The sequence below is a fragment of the Urocampus carinirostris genome, chromosome 6, assembly GCF_059441175.1.
Source record: "Urocampus carinirostris isolate Australia breed hairy pipefish chromosome 6, RoL_Ucar_1.0, whole genome shotgun sequence".
NCBI classification, from domain to species: domain Eukaryota; kingdom Metazoa; phylum Chordata; class Actinopteri; order Syngnathiformes; family Syngnathidae; genus Urocampus; species Urocampus carinirostris.
In genome coordinates this window covers 11215458-11236001 of record NC_142354.1, presented here as the reverse complement: position 1 = coordinate 11236001, position 20544 = coordinate 11215458, and the positions used below count along the sequence as shown (strand labels likewise).

Sequence of the window (20544 nt, the reverse complement as noted above, 5' to 3'; positions counted from 1 at the left end):
TGACCAGGCTGCAATGGATGGTGCAATAACAAATAATACACAGATAGGTCATTCATAAGCTATAGAATAGAAGTGTATTATAAGCCTAGATTCAGGGCTTTTCAAGTCACTGAAGACCTCCCAAAGTGCTTTACAATGTGCTTCACACTTCACACCCCGATAGAGGCCTATATAACAGGGTCAATAGGGATTCGGTGTCTTGCCCAAGGACGCTCCGACATATAACTCGGAGGAGTCGGAAGTGCACGGCTGGATGGTTAGCCCGCAGCCGGTTTCAAGTCCAGCTTCTGCAGCCTCTCTGTGCGGAGTTTGCATGTTCATCCCGTGTCTGCATGGGCTTCCTGTCAGGTTAATTGGCCGGTCCTAGGTGTGAATTAGCGAGTGAGTTGTTTGCCTCCTGGTAACCTGTGACTGGCTGGCAACCAGTTCAGAGTGTCCCCTGCCCACTGCCCAAAGACAGCTGGGATGGGCTCCAGTGTCCCCATGACCCTACTGGGGATAAGCGATGTAGAAAATGGACAGATAGATGGAGCCGGGAATCCAAACCTATGACCTCACAGTACTAAGACAAGCAGTCTACCTCCTGAACTACTTCCAGAGATCACAGCCACAGGTCTTAGGTATGTAGATGTTTAGCACATCTTAAAACAGAAATGTTTGCCCATTTTCCCTGAGAAAACGGCTCAAAATCTTTGATGGTGATTGTTTGTGCACAGCATTTTTCAGGTTTTCCACAAATGCGCCGTAGGATTGAGGTCTGGACTTTGGCTTGGCCATTCTAACACCTCTATATTGCTAGTTTTAAACCACGCCCTTGTAGATTTTGGGTTATGTTTAGAGTCGTTGTCCTGTTGGAGGGTGAACCAGCGCCCCATTTTCAGGTCTCTTGCAGACTCCATCAAATTTCCTGCCAGAATCACCGTCCGTGTATTGTATAGCCCCATCCATCTTCCCCTCAGCTCAAACGATCTTCCCCGTCCCTGCTGGAAAAAAGCAAGCCCAGAGAATGATGCTGCCACCATCATGTTTAACAGTGGGGATATCGTTTTTAGGGCCATGTGCAGTGGTTTGCATTTAGCCAAAATAGTTCTATAGTTGGTCTCATTTGAACAGAGCGCCTTGCTCCACATGCCATTTGTCTCTTCGTGGGCTTTTTTATGGTATTGTTTCAATACAGGCTTTCTTCTGACTCTATTCCATAAATGGCAGATTAATGCATAATAGTTGTCTTATGCACCCATTTGTCTTAATCACACTGTGTATAACTTCAGTTCATCCAGTGTGATCATGGGTCTCTTGATTGCTTCTCTAAGTAGTTTTCTCCTCGTTTAGTCCAAAGTTTACAAGGAAGCCCAGGTCTTGGTAGGGTTGCAGTGGTTTTATGCACTCTCTATTTTAATATTATTTCTCACACAGTGTTCCGAGAGATGTGTAAATGTTGCAAAATCTTCTTCGTGTATCCAATTCCTGCTTTGAGCTTTTCCACAACTTTCTCCCAGACCTGCCTGGTGTGTTATTTGGTCTTCATAATGCAGTGTCCTCTCTCACAGACCTTTTAGTATATCACAGAGCAGGTGCATTTAAACCGAGACTTAATGTCAAGTCATATTTATTTGTGACGCCCTTAATCACAAAACCTCTCAAAGGACTGCAAAAGTTACAATTACACCATCCCCTTTTTCTTAGTAATGACATGCAGGTGAACTCTGTTTGACATTGTCAGCCATTTAGGTAGACATTGGATCATTCTGACATCATCAGGGAATTTCTGGAGTCAGTTAGGTAATATGAGAGAACAGGGGGCAAATATTTTCAACACCTGCTTTCCATTTTTTAAATACAACATGTTGGAATAATTTGTTACCACAGATATTTTTATCTTTACAATTGAAGCCTAGAATTTGGCAATATGACAAAACGTTCTTGTGGGGGCCAATACTTTCGCTATGCCAATATATGAAGTGGAGTGCGAGGTGTTCTGCGATGCTCATTGACTTCCTGGTTGTCAAAAGTAATTTCCCATATGGAATAACGTCGAGACAAATCATGTGTCCCACTTCCAGCTATAACCGTTATGACAAGTTTATAACTATGCCGGATAGTTTTTTTTATAGTACTATATAGTATATGCGGGTATATCATATGGATTTTTACACATCTTCTAACTATAGTATAATGTGACCGAAATAAATGAAAATGTATTAAAAGTAATAACCGTTGGGATGTTTGACAATGTACACACAGTCTTGGTTTTGTAAAATAAAAAAGAGACTATAAAAAAAGTACAATTAATAGTCCGTATGATTAAAGGTACTACAGTTTGAAGTTCCTTTTGGCTTTTGTAAGAGGGGGAGTAAAAATTGTATTTTTTGCTTTGTGCTCTCTTTTTGTCTTCCTCTTTTCTCGCTCTCGCACTTTCTTTCCTTCTTACCTCTCTTTTTTTTCTCTGTCTCTCTCATTGATTCTATCTCCCTTACTCGCCCACTCTCTCACATCTCTTTCTCTCTCTCTTTGAGTCTTTTCCACCATCCATCTTTATCTTTCACTCTGTATGCCGCTTTCTCTTTGGTTCCTTCTCCCTCCCTCTCTCTTTCACTCTATTGTTCTGTCTTTCTCTCACTCTATCCTGCTCACTGTTTCTTTTTACTCTGTCTCTTTGAATTATTCTCTCCTCATTTATGTTTCGCTTTCCCTTGTTTCTTTCTGTTTGATTATTTCTCCCTCCCTCACTTGCTCTCCCTCTTTCTTTCTCTCTTTGATTCTCCACCTTTCTTTATTTTTCTATTTCCCCAATCTCGTCCTATCTCTCTCCCTCTTTTTGTCCCTCTTTGATTCTTTTTCTCTTTTGTGTAAGCGTGCAATGAATAATATTGTCAGCATTCAATTACATAAATCATTAATGTTTGACTGACCTTGAATATGTATTACTTTTGAGTATAATTAATGAATGTGTGAACAATCCTTAGTACACTTGAAAATAATTACATGCTGTTTTTTTTTGTGAGGATTTGGACTGAGTCAGTAGCTCACATACTGAAAAAGTGTCAGCACCCCCTAATATAGATCCTAATGAAGATTTATTTGACAGTATAAAACTCTTGGAAAAGTTTTCTGTACATCAATCATCATCAATTTATTGCCTCACGAAAAATGTGAGGCGGGAATCAGAACCCAGACGCTCACTTGCTGTGACGCGAAGAGCAGGAAGAAAAAATATCAATATAAGTTATGTGTTGCCCTTTTTGGGAAATCCATAAGCTCAAAGCCACAAATCAAAGTGGATGTTGACACCGAAACCTCTGTTGTAAAGGGCAGCTTGTCAGAACAGAGGCAACATGAAATACCGAGAAGACCGAGGAGGTGAAAAAAAGGAAAAAATATCACTCGGCCACTTGAAAATGTCTCCTGGAAAGATAGAACCCCCCGCGGTGGAGGTGTATCTGCGTCCGAGTGATACGCCGAGAGCCAATCAAAGAGGAGCGTCTAAGAGATACGCCGAGAGCCAATCAAAGAGGAGCGTGCATGCACTCAAAGGTTATTGATAAGCGTTCATTCATGACTCCCTGGGGAAGATAGGAATCACATACTCTACCTGAGGGCAGATGACACAAGGGAACGAGGGAGGGGGGAATCAGGGAAGGGGCTGGAAAAGGAGGGGGCGGGGCTTATATCCACCAAATTTATTTCATTTAGAGTTCGTGCAGGTCCTTGAAAATGCTTGTGTTTAGTAGGTTTGAAAATTGCTTAAAATTGAAATGAAGATCTTGTAAATGCTTGAAATTGTTGCCTTTGTCTTGATTACCAATGCGGGGCACCTGAGTCTGCTCCTTTGGCGGCAACTGCCTCAGACGCAGATTGGCTGCCTGTCACTTTTTAAACCCCCGTCTTCCTGTCACCAGTTGTCAGTCCGTCTGTGAACCTCAGCTCGCGCTAGGCAAGCCTTGCGACCCTGACTCTCTCCTTTTCTGATCCCCGACTGTTTCCCGGCTCCGACCCATTTTCTTAACTTGACTACGATTTTTGCTCCCCCGTCCCGGACACAGATCTGTTTTCTCCCGCCCTCGATACTGCCTTCGCTTGCCACGGAAATACCACTTCCGCGTCTGAGCAATCTGCTCCCAGCGACCAGCGATCTACGGATCGTGTGTACTATCCTTTCCCTTCTTGCCAATAAAACTAAGAGAAACGCACGCAAGTGGGTCCTGTCTTTGTTCTATTCAGCCATGTTTCTTAGGGTACTTTTTTAAATAAAGATTTTAAACTTATTTTATGGTTACAAAAAAGGATTGGGGTTAGAAAGGTTTAGGCTCCTTATTAGGGTATTCGGCTGAATTTAAGGTCTAAAATAGGGTTTGGACTAATCTTACACCTAGAGTTAGGTGTAGGTATAGGAACTAGAATTTGAGCTTCATCTTAGGGTTCTAAACTGAATGTAAAGTTCCAAAATGGGCTGTAGTAGAGGGTTACGGTTTGACAAAGGGTTAGGGCTAGAGTTTAGGGTTTGGATCTAGGGTTTGAGCTGTAACTTTGGGTTAAAATATCTAAATATAAAATCTGTATATAAGAAAAACTATTGAATACATTTCTTCCTCATGCCATGAGGCTCTTCAACTCCACCCGGGGGAATAACAGCCCACATTAAAACCAACCCCCACAATTGCATATTGCCCTACTTTTATTACAGTGTGTGTTTTCCGTAGCACTATTTAAATACTCTATATCAACACGTTATATTGGGTATTTTTGTATTCTGTATTTTTATTTTATTATTTTATTTTTCAACACAAGGATACTGCTGGAAGTGTGAATTTCCCTACGAGGACGAATAATGTATGTATCTATCTATTTATCTAGACATCTATCTATCAATCTATCTAATTAGTTGTGATTGCTTCAGCAAGGCACAACTACATTGCCAAGTGCTGTAAGCACAGGGCAAAGCAAGCACAACTATTATAATCCCCCGAGATATTATTATCATATCTATCTTCTTCCGCCAAAACTCCGTGGGGAACTCCTCCCAGAGCTTTTGGAGTATCCCAACGATCCATATACCAAAAATTCCGGCTCGATCAGGACTCTCGTGCGACAAGATGGATAAGCGATACTAAAAAAGTCCCCATCCGGAATAATGGGTTTTGAAAATCTCCCATCCGGAATACATGGGCCCATACAAATCAATGGGTAGCAATGGCAACCAGGGCTTTCCTGAGGGTGGGTAGTCATGGTAATCAGGGACTGTCCAGGGTGGCTTGAGGGGGCCCGACCCACATTACCTTTAACCATGGGTAAATGGTAAATTCCAAAGAGTGTATGCTAGCGAGAGGATGCTAACAGCTATTTGCGCCGCTAGCAAAATGTTGGGCTGGCATAACCAGCCCAAGCATTAGCGCAACCTAGCTGTAAACACTGTTGGTGATTAGTTGGGCTGGCATATCCAGCCCAAGTATTAGCAATGATAGGTTGATGATTCTGCTTACTTATGCTAGCTGTAAAAACTGTTGGTGACGAGTTGGGTTGGCACAGTCAGCCCAAGTATTAGCGCACTTTCGGCAATGCTAACTTCCTCATAATAAAATGTTTTGATAATGGCTATATTTTAACAACTTCATATTTACATAGTATGCTAATGGATTCATGTTAATGGGTTATGCTAACAGTTGCATGCTAAAAAGTGATGCTAAGGGCTAAATGCTAACGTTTTCATGCTAAAAATGTTTTGGTAATGGCTATATTTTGACGAATTCATATTTACAATTTATGCTAATGGCCTCATGTTAATGAGTTATGCTAATGGGCACATGCTAAAAAGTGATGCTAACGGCTAAATGCTAACTGTTTCATGCTAAAAAATTTTGGTAATGGCTATATTTTACCGACTTCATATTTACAAATTATTCTAATGGCCTCGTGTTAATGAGTTATGCTAACAGATACATGCTAAAAAGTGATGCTAACGGCTAAATGCTTACTGCTTCATGCTAAAAAATTATGATAATGGACACATACTAATGAATTAGCAAAATGAATGGTCTTAATAGATTCCGGATGGGCCAACTCAAATCGAACGGCCCATTCTATTTGAACATGTATATTTTAAAAGTTTTTAAAGTGTAATAACATTGTTATTACAATTCTTTTACCATGAATGTGAATTTTGGACCTCCACAAGGCATATCCTTGTTGTTAACGATTATGGGCCCATCCAAAATGAACTTGCCAGTACCGGGGGGGTGTGGGGGGGCAGAGTCCCCCCACAGAACCAAGTAAAAAAATGACAGATACATCTCTCTGGGTTGGAAATTTTATGCTAACTCATAATGCTAACAAGCGGGGTTATATATACATGACGGTATCATCTTCCAGATCAATCACAACTCTTACAATTGCTGCGGGAATTGTCTAGTTATTAGTAACATTTCTACTCAAGCATTTCAAATGAATTATTCAAATTAAAAGTAGATAAATACAGAGAAAAATATGAATATGTAAAACACTGAAAATTAATAGCAATACAAATAAATATCCGAATATAATACCTTACAAATACAAATATATACATGAATACATATACGAATTACATATATATATATATATATATATATATATATATATATATATATATATATATATATATATATATATATTTTTTGTTTGTTTTTATTTAATTTAAAATTAAATACTTAAGAAAATGAAATGTTAGTTATATATACTCACGAATTTAATGTTTTATTTGTATTTATTTTATTTCTAACTTATTTTCCTTTTGAATGTTTAGGAATATACACTGCTAAATATTGTTGTTTTTATTTCTAGACTGTCTTTAATTAAATTTTGGAATTGTAATTTGATATATATTTGTATTTTTTATATAGTTCTTGCATTATTTATACTCAAACCAATTTATCAGCCATGATTTCTTTTTTTTTTTTTTTTGGGTGGATATTTTGGATATTGTTAATTTTGTATCAGGACCAGAACGGAGACAGGACCCACTTGCGTTACGTTTCTCTCAGTTTTATTGGGAAGAAAGGAAAGGATTGCACCCACGATCCGGTGATCGCTGGTCGCGGGAAGCAGGTCGCTCTGAACGCAGAAGTAGCCCTTTCGTGGTGAGCGATGGCGGTGTCGGGAACGGAAAAACGGCTCAGTAGGGACAGGAGAGCAAAAAACGTGGTCAAGATCAAAAAACGGGTCGAAGCGGGGAAACAGACAGGAGCAAAAACAGGAGTGAGTCAGGGTGGAAAAGCTTGCCTAGAGTGGGTTTAAAGAGAGCCAATCAGAGTCCGAGGCAGTTGGCGCCAAAGGAGCGGGCACAGGTGAAGCATATCGGTAACCATGACATTTTATTTCATTTTCGATTTGTTTTAATTCAATATTACTATTGGAATTCGATTTTTTCGTGTTTATTTCATTAAATATAAAAAAATGATAATATACAATAATATATTATGTGTGTATATAAAGTATGATATATAATCAAAATAATAAATGATTATGATAAAAACTTTAAAAAATGATAATTAGTGCTAAATAGATTGGGCACTTCCTCAGTTTACCAGTCTTTATTTTTTATTTTTGGTGGATACTGTCGATTTTATTGATTTTTAGATTGTTTTTAAGTACATTTCAAAAGTTTAATTTGCTTCGCATGTGTATTTTTCACCTTCAATTATTTTAAGTCAAGTCAAGTCATGTTTATTTGTGACGCCCTTAATCACAAAAAGTCTCAAAGGGCTGCACAGATCAAAGACTATTACAAACTACTGACTATTATGACACCATCCCCTTATATTGTCAACCTAAAATATAGGTTATTCATATGCTATAGAATAGAAGTGTGTTTTAAGCTTGGATTTAAACATTTCCACTGAGGTTGCAGATCGAATCTTCGGTGGGAATCATTCCACAGCACCAGGGCCCACATGGAGAACGCTCTCCAACCTGCGGAGTTCTTCTTGGCTCTTGGGATCACTAGTAGACCAGCATTTTCAGAGCGAAGGCTCCGGACAGGAACATAGGGGGAAATTAAATCTGAAAGATATGAGGGAGCAAGTCCATGCATGATTTTGTATACTACCAACAGAACCTTAAAATCACACCTTAAGCTAACAGGGAGCCAATGCAGGTTCGCTAAAATCGGGGTCATGTGATCAAACTTTCTTCTCTTAGTTCAAAGCCTCGCTGCAGCATTTTGTACTAGCTGAAGGCTCTTGATTTTGGACTTCGGAAGACCAGAGAGTACATCATATTTATTGGTCATTTTGGCATTCTTTTGCACCTCCGTTGGAAAGAGGCTGCAAAGAGGCTCAGCAGGGGGGGAATAAAATATCGACACAGTCAGAGTTGTGCAAAGACAAGAGGTGGAGCCAGAAAAAGACTGCTCACGGACAGGAGGGAGGTCTTGTCTTGCACGGCGTGTCGGTAGGAAGCGTGTCCAAGCACGTACGCCGGCTCGCTCGCCCCCTAATCAATTATGCATTTATTAATAGAAGGCCTGAGAAGACAGAATTTCAAACAGGCAAACGGCGCGGCGGCTTAGTTAAACAGCTGAATGGCGCAGCTTAGTTAAAGCCTAATTTCTTTTTTAGCGGCGCTCCAGCCTCTCCGCTATGAATGCCAATCAGCGTTTAAACCCCACCTCTCCTGGTTATAACAACCCCCCCCTCACACCCTCTGTTTTCCCCCTGCAGTTCTGAGGAATTCTCATCAGAGCTTCGCCTTTGAAACGTAGCAAAACCTCCACATCAAACAAAGCCATTGCGCATGCAAACACACCCGGGCGCTTGCCAATCAAGGCGCAGCATTTGTCCCCATAGGCCACCGAATCACGCCCCTCCCACGGGTGACCTTGGTGCTGAAATCCCTTTCAAAGCACACCTTCACGGACGCGACTGACATATTAACCCGTCCTGGCGCTACCTCTCGACGGGGGGCTCCAAAACCCTAAAGCGGCGGTGTCAAAATCAAACTGATGCAAGGGCCGAATAAAGATATGATGCTACAAACCCAAGGCCGGACGGTTGAGGCTTTTTCAAATGACGCATAAAGTCTAGTGAAGTGTTTCTCAACTGGTGGGCTGGGACCCAAAAGTGGGTCGCAGCCAACGATTAGTTTCATAATCGGTGAATTGGTCGATTATTTTTTCGATTCATCGAATTTCTTTCAAGACGTGAACAGAGACAGGACCCGCTTGCGTTGCGTTTATTGGAAGAAATGGAAAGGGTTGCGCCCACGATCCGGTGATCGCTGGGTGCGGGAAGCAGGTCGGTCAGAACGCGGAAGTGGAAGCGGAAGTGATGGCGGTGCCGGGAACGGAAAAGTGGCCGGGACAGGAGATCAAAAACATGGCCGGGGTCGGAAACGAGTCGTAAGCCAGGAAAGGAGAGTAGATGTGGTCGGGGACAAAAGAGGTCGAAAGCCTGGACGGGAGAGAAGACATGGTCAGGATCAAAAATGGGTCGGAGCCGGGGGACAGACGGGAGCAAAAGACAGGTGGGAGTCAGGGTCAAAAAAGGCTTGCCTAGTGTTAACTGAGGTTCGCAGACGGACTGAAAAAGGGGAAGGGATAGGAGTGGGTATAAATAGGAAAGGGAGTCAATCAGAGTCTGAGGGAGTTGGCGCCAAAGGAGCGGGCACAAGTGATTCACATCTGTAATCATGACATTTTCTAAAAGACATTTTTAATTTCCTCCTCTTTATTCAAATATTGAAGTGTTGGATGGAAAGAAAAAAGGGCACAAAACAAACAGAACATTCTATAATATGAAACAATAGAAAAAAAAAGGATTTGTCAATAAACAATAAACAAAAAATGCATACAAATATAGGCTATACACCAGCAAATATGTAAGATACTCTTTTCTTACCACTGTATCCAAATATACATATAGATATCATATGATTTTTCATTCATAACAAAAAAGAGCATACATTTAATTTTATTTAGCAGCTATTATTTTCATCCACAAAATAAAAAAACATGTCAACCTACTTTTGGAAAATCTTTCTACAATTTTTGTTGTTGGTAAATCTTTGAATATGATAAACATTCCCAGTATTAAATATATCATGTGCTTAAGAATATGCCCCTTGTGTAGAGTTAAACATGTTCTTATTATTATTTTTCTTTTTCTTTTATTATTTTGTCTACTCATTTTTTTATCTGTACTACTGCAGCACTTTCAGTTCCCTTGAAAACCATTATCTTTGTTTCATGACACTACAATATTGAAACTTTCATGCCAATTTTGTCTGTAATGATGCAATGTTCAATAAAAAAAAAGATTAAAAAAAAAAGTGTGATAACTTTTTAGTAAAAACGGTCTTGGCGCCATCTGCCGTGCTAAAGCGGTACTGCAACTCTTAGTGTCACTACAGAATTATGTGCACTCTTGTTTGCAATGATTTAAAGTACGTGGTGGCTCATAAATCATGTGTTAATCAACAATCTAATTAGTTGCTAGCACTTTTAATATTCGATTTTAACCAATCTAATCGATTAGTTGTTGCAGCTATAGTCACAGACCTTTTTTATTTTATCAAAACAATCCTAAAACTATTTTCCTTTAAAGAGGAACATCATTTATTACTTTGCTTTCATTCTGAGCTGTTCAAAACCAATTTGATGGGATGGTTTATTTATAGACTATATACACATATATATATAAAAGTAAGTATATATAAGTATATATATATATATATATATATATATATATATATATATATATATATATATATATATATATATATATATATATATATATATCTCATCTCATCAGCAGCACCGCTTATCCTCAGTAGGGTCGCAGGGGTGCTGGAGCCCATCCCAGCAATCATCGGGCAGTGGGCAGGGGACACCCTGAACTGGTTGCCAGCCAATCGCAGGGCACACAGGGCCAGACAACTCACTCGCTCATTCACACCTAGGGACAATTTGGACCGGCCAATTCACCTGAAATGCATGTATATATATATATATATATATATATATATATATATATATATATACAATGAAGGCATTTTTGTCAGGCAATCTATGATCTCCAAACCCATATAAGTGCCTGCCGTTCTGCCCTGCCTAAAATAAAAGGCACTGTTGTAGCAGTGATACATTATTCAAGGTTGACTGTTGCTGAGTGAAGGGGCCAGAAGATCGCATTTGTTTGGGCCTCGCCTGAAATAAACCGGCTTTTATGGCTACGATCTATTATCCCCAGTCGACTATAGCTTAAAGCATGTGTTGAAAGAGCAAATTTGTGTCATACATAGCGGCTGTTTTTTAATTCCCCTTCCTCTAAAATGAACAGTCGCCTTAATCCATTATCCCTGGTCAACTATGATAAGAATAAGATGTGGCTACTTTTTTTTCTATACTATTTTCGCATTTCGCTGGAGGTTCCGGTCCCCACTACCCGCGATAAACGAGTAACTCCAAACACGATATTTCTATATTTAGAAGCCAGCTTGTAACGTCCTGGGACGGATCATTTCCCTCGGTAGCCGAAACTTCACAGAACAAAGTTTTTTTTTTTTCGATGTGTGTGTGCGTGCCACATGTCCCACCGTAGTTCAGCTCCGTCGAGGATCGTTTGGAACAGATGGAAGGCGATTAACCGCCAGTACCCAGGCTGAATATTTCGAGATGGGGACACATTGTGAGAAATAACACAACCCTTTAGGGCAGGGGTGAGCAAACCTTTTGAGTCGCGGGCCGCATTGAGGTAAAATATTTAGCAGAGAGGGCCCGGACCAGGACTGAAAACATGATTGATTTGATTTATTTCGTTTTATGTCCAGATACAGACTTGATCCATTACCTTAGCCATGCATGAGGAAAAAATATTTTTACTATTTTCCTTATACATGTTGATGAGCAAAGATGCATGCAGTTGTTTTTATGTACATTTATTCATTCATTTTCCAACCGCTTGTCCTCACTAGGATCACGGGAGTGCTGGAGCCGACCTCATGACGCAAAGCCCCAGAAAGAGAAAAAGAGAGTGATACAAAGAGGCAGGGAGAGATAGAGGGAGAGGGATGGACAGAGAGAGAGGCAGAAAGCGAGTGAAAGACATTGACAGGAAGAGTGAGGCAGAGAGAGACAGAGAAATACAGCGAGGAGACAGAAACAGGCAGAGTGAGATAGACAGAGTGAGGGACGAAAAGGGAAGAGAAATAGATGGAGAGATTGAGATGGAAAGAGATGGAGAGACAGAAAACAGAGAACAAGAGTGAGAGAGAGAGAAGGGGGGCGAAAAAGAGAGAGGAACACAGGGAGGGACATAGATTGAAAGAGAAACACAGAGATAAATTGTGTATGTCTGAGGGACAGAAGGATGGACTGAAAAAGAGAGTGAGATACATAGAGGTACAGAGGAGAAAGAGAGAAAATGTGAGAGAGAAAGAGAATGGAGAGAGACAGAGAGAGAGGGAGAGATAGAGAGAGAGAAAGATAAAGAGAGGGAGAGAAAATAAAGAACAAGAGAGAGAGAGAGAGAGAGAGAGAGAAAGACAAAAAAACAGAACAAGAGAGAAAGAGAGAGAGAGAGAGAGAAAGAGAGAGAGTGTGAGAGAGAGAGAGATAGAGAGAGAGTAACACAGGGAGGGGACATAAGGTGAAAGAGAGACACAGAGAGAAATTGTGTATGTGTGAGGGACAGAAAGATGGGCAGAAAAAGAGAGTGAGATACATAGAGGTACAGAGGGAGGGACATAGACAGAGAGAGAGAAAATGTGAGAAAGAAAGAGAAGGGAGAAAGACAGGGACAAAGAAGAAGGGAGAAAGAAACAGAAAGAGAGAGCAGACAGAGACAGAGAGAGGGACAGAAAAACTGACAGAAAGTGAAACAGATGGAGAGACAGAAAGCAAAAGAGAGAGCGTGCACAAGGACTTCTGAGTAATTTGATTTTTTTTACTCACAAACTGTTTTTTTAAGTCTTTCCTCTGTTCTCTAGTATTATTTACTTAGTACTGATTTATTTTCTTATTCTTAGTCTATTTTTTTTTATCTTTAGATATTTTTCTAAAGAAAAGAGAAGATATTTGAGAACAGTGTAGTGTTATTATTTTGCGACAAAGCCAGCGCGGCACCACTTGGCCCGACGACCCCAAGTAAATTGAATTGGAGAATTCCCCCTTAAAGTGTTTTGTGTTTCCAGGTGAGCCGGGCCAGTTGAAAATTTACCTTCCCAAGAAGCTGCTGGAGTGCCTGCCCAAATGTTCCTCTCTGCCCAAAGAGCGCCATCGTTGGAACACCAACGAGGTGAGAACGTCATAACGCTTTTTTGCACGGTGACTCATTCCTTCTGCAGAGGAGGTAAACAAAAAAACACAGCCATTTTTCGTGATTTCAAGCTTAGAGTGTGACATGGGAGTAGAAACCAAACATAAGTTTGAACTTAGCGGAAAAATGTTTATACTCTAGACCAGTGTTTTTCAACCAGTGTGCCTGGCACACTAGTGTGCCGTGAGACCTTGTCTAGAGTGCCACAGGAAATTGTCCAATTTTATCAATTTATTAGTATTTTACTAGTATTTAAATAAAACATAACTTTCTGCCATTGGTCGTCCTGCTGTAACATTCATCCATACCGGTAGGTGGCAGCATTTACTTTCTCTTTTTTTAAAGTAATTCTCTGAACATGAGACAGAACCTGTACAAATATCTATTAATTGACAGAAAATAATGAAATAAATGTAATAAAGTAAAAATCATATTTTAAGTATCTTGATAATCTCCCCAAAAAGACTGAAAAAAGGTTAGAATGTATTAAGTCATGTTTTGTATTACTAGAAAATCATTTTTACTCATTTTTAGTTTGTTTTCTAAAAAAAAGTCAAGTCATGTTTATTTGTTTGGCCCTTAGTCACAAAGAGTCTCAAAGGGCTGCACAGAACACAGATTGTTGCAAACCATAGACTATTATTGCGCCATCCCTGATCTAACGCCTACATGAGGGCAAGGAAAAACTCACAAACCTCAACAAGAGGAAAACAGCATAAAATATAGCTAAACTTGTAAACAGATGAAACATATAATACAATCCCAAATTACAGCAAATTATTACCAGAATGAATACATTGGTATACCTCCTGACCCACGGTGACCACAAATGATGATAAAAATGTTAATGTTAACTGTTAGTACTTTTAGTGTACCAAAGTGCTTATAACTATACTTTATACTGTCATTTTGGCAACATGATAATTTAAGTAAAAAATCAACAACAATAAACTGGTACTGGCAATAATTCTTTAAACATTTTCTATGAACGATGTGCCTCAAATTTTTCTCATGAAAATAAGTGTGCCTTTTGTCAAAAAAGGTTGAAAAACACGTCTCTAGACCAGTACCTAAAAAAAACTAACCGTCAAATAAATTAGATGCGCCTTATAGACTGGAAATACAGTATACAAAATATAAAATGCATAATAATACAATGAAATCTACATACAGAAACCAATCAAGAATTAATCATGTCGATTTAGTTGTTAAATCAGATTTCCCAACATTTACGTTCTATAAAATAAGTTTAATATATTTTTAATGTTTTTTTTTCAAATGCAACTGTGTAGTTTAAATCCCATGCTCCTTATAGGTAGGCGTGCCATATAAATGAATTAAATACCTCCAAAAAGAACATTTTGAGGTTGCGCCTTATAATCAGGTGTGCTTTATTGGTTGGAAAAATCAAATGGGTTCTTTTTTCGCTAACAAATTGATATAAAGACACTTATGTACCGTTACAACGAGGAAAATCTCACTAATGATGTCGTAAGCACGGAGTATGTTCCCAATTTCCAAACAAGTGTTAAGTGTAAAGACAAAGTGGCAAGGGGGAAGGGAAAGTCATGAGATTGGTCTTCAGTGTCATCATGATTACAGGGTTCATACTGGTGCTTGCAATGCTTGAAAATGCTTGCATTTTATTGTGTCTGCAAGATTGAAACGTGCTTAAATTTTGGGTTAAGTGCTTGTAAATGCTTGAAATTGTTATCATGTCTGCTTAAAATTGACTCCGGTTGTGCTCTCTGCTAGCTTTGCTTTTCCTTGTAATTAACTCTTTCCTCATGATTAACGGCAGCTGGCATTAGTTTTTATGTCATGGTCCTATGAAGCGTCATCACTCTCAACGGGGTCACACCCAAGAGGACAGGTGCATGCTAGGCCTAAGACAGGCCCTATGAAATGTGTATAACTGAAAAGAAGATGTATCTTTCTGGACATTTATTATGGGACATGCTAAACAATTAAGGTAGCGTTTCCTCGTGGAAAATGGAAATTGGAATAACTTTCTGCAACTGAAAATGTAAACTACATATTATTGTTATTATTACCTGAAACTTACATGGGAAGAGATTTGTTTTCAAAATACACATTTGTTGTTCAAATCCACAAATATATTCATTATTTACTTAAGATCTAAAAAGTATGTATGACAAATACAAACACAAAATAAAAAAAAATGTTAGTTGCAGATATTTTTGTGGCTCTGCAAAATACATGATTCACAACAGATTTTTCTCTTAATGGGCCTGGAGAAATTGGAAAATTGGCTCCTTGAAAGTGCTTGAATTGATTATCTATGGTTGAATGTGTTTAATAAATGAAAAAACAAATACTACAGAACGGCGGGTGGGTGGTTAGTGCGCAGCCCCACGGTGCAGAGGTTCAGGGTTCAAGTCCAGCTACCCCAGCCTCCCCGTGCGGAGTTTGCATGTTCTCTCCGCGCTTGCACGGCGGCGCAGGGGTTAGTGTATGTGCGGCACAGTTCTGAGTTCATGAGATCGAACCTCCTGTGTGGAGTTTGCACGTTCTCTGTGTGCCTGTGCGAGTTTCCTCCGGGCACTCTGGTTTCCTCTCAAATTCCAAAAACATGCATGTCATATTAATTGGCTGGTCCAAATTGTCCCTAGGTGTGAATAAGTGAGTGGATAGTTGTCTGTCTCTGTGTGCCCTGCGACTGGTTCCGGGTGTCCCCTGCCCACTGCCATAAGACGGCTGGAATGGGCTCCAGCACCCTCGCGACCCGACTGAGGATAAGCGGTGCAGATAATGGATGGATAATGCTTATTTATCTGGGAAATCGATCGAGGGAAGGGTTCAGATTTAATTCTAAAAAGTTAGAATGTGGATGAACAGCTTTTTTTTCAATGGCAGATATTGTCTGCTCATTTTAAGTACAAGATGAGATTTTTTAATAAAAATGGCTCCAAAAAAGTTCAGAAACACTGCTCTAGACACCACATAAAAGCGTTGGGCTTTTATATACGTTTTTTGTGCTTTTCCATTGACAAAACTGATTGGTATTTTTAGCAGTGGTAATTGGTTCAGAAGTGTTTCTACATGTTGTGTGAAGATTCACTGAATCTAGTGTTCACGTTCTGCATAATTAAAGTAACTTCACTGCTGCGGTAAAATGAGTCAAATATTTATTTTTTCGGGGCATATTTATATATTTTTAAAAGGTATTTTTGCACCTTTTAAGTGTGATTTCATTTTTTTTTCCCTTAACAATCAAAGAGAGGACACCTGTTATAAATTCGACATATTTTTGAATTTATGATATCTTACAAAATGAAAATATTACATATTTGAAGTATAATAGTAGTAGTATTTATTGTATTTATTAAAATATTTTTGGAAGAATTAAAATAAAATGTAATATTTTCTTATTAAAAAGGTCTTTTAAATAATAATAATAATAGTAATATAAAATGATAAAAATGTTGCACATTTCAAGGATAATCCATTCATCCATCCATTTTCTGCACCTTTTGTCCTCATTAGGGTTGTGAAGACTATTTAAGGATAATTATTATTTTCCTTTTTTTATTTTTCAACAAATGAAAATGAAAATAATAATTTGAATTTTTTTAATTAGAAAAAAAACAATTATCCTTTTCCTTTTTCCCATTTTACTCACATTGATATTGTGAATGAAACAATACTCAAATGTACTTAATATAATTATTCAAGTACATAGTAAAAGAAGAAAAAATATATTATATATTATGTTATATATTTCCTAATTGATTTCACATTTCCTTTAATTATCGATAACCTATGCAAATAATCTAAAATAGTAATTATAATTTTGTTTTTCTTATTTTATTAGCAATAATGATTAAAAGAAATAGTACATAAACATAAGAAATATAGTTATTCAAGTACGTAGTAAAATATAAAAATATAATTTGCTAACATTAAAAAATGTTTTTCCTTTTGGTATAAAACTTTTTTCAATTTTGTTCATTTTATTTTAAAACATATTCATTTATACTGATTAATGTTGTTCAGGAACCGTTGCTGTGCTTTCTGGGTGTTTCCTGGCATTTTTGAGACAGGAAATAAATGAGATTGTTGAGCAGATAAAAGCAGGTCTAAGTTGTTGTGCAAGTGGCTAAATGAGATTTTGTTGGGGTTGATAAAAGTTGATGGATTCTGATCTCTCGTTTGAATATAAATGAAGCACGCTCTGCTTTGGTGCACGCTCTGCTGCGACAGCACTGACTGTACCCCTCGGTACAGATGGTGAAAACGAATTCCCCCAAGGGGACAAAACAAATTGAATCACCATTCTTATCATTATCATAAATAGAAGGAAAACTCCGCTTGTTGTGCTAGTCTTGCGCTGGAAAATCAATAGACGCTAATGCTAGCTAACCCCGTCGCCGTGCGAGGTAGTGCAACTACACTCTCTCCACTTTTAGTTTCCTTGCCTCTCCTAGCCTCTGCTCACATTATTTCCATCTCTTCACCAACACCCCGTAGAGTAAACCCAGAATACTCTCGTTGTCATTCATTAGTGCTAGCGTGTCTCGTTCCCATCCAAACCGAGATGAGTAAAACTGAGCCAAGACTGGCTGTGCCAATTTATATCCAGCGCTTTTTTTTTTCACTCACTGCATAGAATGAAACTTGGGTCAGTGGAGAGAAAAAACAAAAAAACAAAACCCAAAACAATGTCACACTATTGTTACTAGGAAACCATGGACGCTGCTAAATCTATTTTGGTGTCTCTTTTTTGTCTTGTGTGTAAACGGTGGCACAGAAACTGTGTGATGCTGCCGACAAAACGAAAAGAACAATGAGAAGCTCCATGTCGCCAGTTATTTTTCTCACACCTCATTAGTCGGCTACCAACGTGCGAATCCTTAGCGTAAACAGGACCGAGCTTCCCCACATCATTTTACGGTGAATTATATAAATGCTTAGTCACTTCTTTAGAAAAAGATGTAACCCTCTTACTTATATAATGCATAGTAATAGTTCTATAAGTGGCTATTGAAGTCAAAGATTCGTGTTAGCTTGGTGCCATTCAATGTTTGCAACGACAATAATCCACTTTAGCTAGGCTACCATAGACGGCCTCGGATGTCAAAGACCCATTGTAGCAAGGCTGCCGTAGACAGCCATAGACCACAAATATTTTCTTTGGTTAAACTGCCATAGAAATTTATAGACATAAAAGATCAACTTTAGCTAGGCTGACATAAACAGCTATAAACAACACAGTTTATTTTAGCTAGGCTGCTATAGAAGGCCATAGATGAAAAAAATCAATTTTAGCTAGGCTGTCATAGATGGCCTTTCAAATAAAATATTCTTTGAATCTAACCTGCCATAGACGGCAGATTTTTGAGTAGGCTGGAATAGACAGTATATACTACAATGTTTGTTTTAGCTGGGCTGCCATGGAGTTCTGAAGACGTTAAAGATCAATTTAAGCTAAGCTCCCATAGACAGCTATAGAAGACAGCTGCTAGGCTGACATAGATGACAGATTCATTTTAGCTAGGCTGACATAAAAGTCTATAAACAACACAGTTAATTTTAGCTAGGCTGCTGTAGAAGGCCATAGGCAACAAAGATGCATTTTAGATAGGCTGCCATAAATGGCTATAGACAACATATATCTATTTTAGCTAGGCTGCAGTAGATGATTTATTTGCTTTAATTGCCTCCTTTTTTATTAAATGTCTTACTCGTCGATTGTTTACAGCCATGCAACTTAGCGAAAGTAGTGATTCTAATGCATAGACGACAGTTTTTTGACAAGGCTGGAATAGACAGAATATACTACAATGTTTATTTTAGTTAGGCTGCCATGGAGTTCTACAGACGTTAAAGATCCATTTTCGCTAAGACAGCTATAGAAGACAACGATCTGTTTCTGCTAGGCTGCCATAGACGACAGATTCATTTTAGCTAGGCTGACATAAAAGGCTATAAAAAACAGTTCATTTTAGCTATGCTGCTATAGAAGGCCATAGACAACAAAGATGCATTTTAGCTAGGCTGCCATAAATGGCTTTAGACAACATATATTTATTTTAGCTAGGCTGCCATAGATGATTTATTTGCTTTAATCGCCTCCTTTATTTATTAAATGCCTTACTCGTCGATTGTTTACAGCCATGCAACTTAGCGAAAGTAATGATTCAAATGCCCTTTTAGTATTTCCTGATTATTGCTGGCTTCAATTTTATAGTTATTATGTTTTTGTTTCTCACTTAAACAACGTTGCAAGCCTTGGAAATCATTGTAAATGGATATAGTACTGTATCGCTGACTCTGGATTTAACAAAGAGTGAGAAAGGCATTGTGGGAGATAGTTCAGCCAATAGCATATTGGCATTTTCATCTGATGCAAACCAACTGCAGACCAGGGTTTTAGATGACGACGACCAAAAGCAAATTATTTGCTGTCGACGTCGTATGCCGGGAATAATGTCGTAAAGAGGGGCCCAAAAACATCTCAGTCCACTCCATAGAGTGGAAATGTCATAAGGCGGGATCGCCATACCCCAAGGGTCTAGTGCACTGCCAATAAGAACCCCGCTTTGAAAGCGATCTCTCTCTTCGCCAGCCTAATTATATGAATTATAGAACACTGTGATTTCAAAGCGAAAAACTTTTTGGGCTTCTTCTTCCTCCCCCGTTACGTAACTTTCACTGGGGCGCCTTCTCTGATGCTAATTCCACTTCTCATTATGCGTCCACCGATTCTATCAGCATTTGAAATTTACACCAGGGGGCAATAATATACTCGACTTAATATACACAAATATCAAGAACGCCTACAGAGCCATTTCCCTACCCCACACGGGCAACGCTGACCACCTATACCGTCTTCCTTAATAACAAACTTTTCTTCAAAGTTTTAAGCGCCGTGTGCTTTTTCCGGCCTGACATCGACAAAAATTACAGTGCCGTGGAAAAGTATTTGCCCCCTTCCTGAATGATGTGTTTTTTATCCCTCACAAAGGTTTTAAATCATCAAACCCATTTTGATATTACACGGAGAGAACCCAAGGAAATACAAAATGTAGTCCTGAAATGTTGATTCCATTTATTAAGGATCTCAAAAAATTAAAACCCAATGTGAAAAAGGAACTACCACCTGAACCTAATAGAAAGTTGGTCCACCTTTGGCAGCGATAACAGAAACCAAACATTTAGGATAATTGGGAATGGGTCTTTCACAACTTTGCGGAGGAATTTTAGCCCACTCTTCTTTGCAAAATTGTTTCCAATC

The 20544-nt window shown here is 38.8% G+C and overlaps 1 protein-coding gene across 5 annotated transcripts in view; it reads left to right on the top strand.

Moving 5' to 3' along the window:
• The window catches only part of LOC148363806 (calmodulin-binding transcription activator 1-like), a 183325-nt gene that overhangs the window by 18707 nt on the left and 144074 nt on the right, over window positions 1-20544 (top strand). For all 5 annotated transcript variants that reach the window (XM_088337864.1, XM_088337862.1, XM_088337863.1 and 2 more), the window contains exon 3: window positions 13162-13265. In XM_088337864.1, the coding sequence (XP_088193990.1) occupies window positions 13162-13265 (104 nt within the window). The remainder of the gene's footprint in view (window positions 1-13161; window positions 13266-20544) is intronic.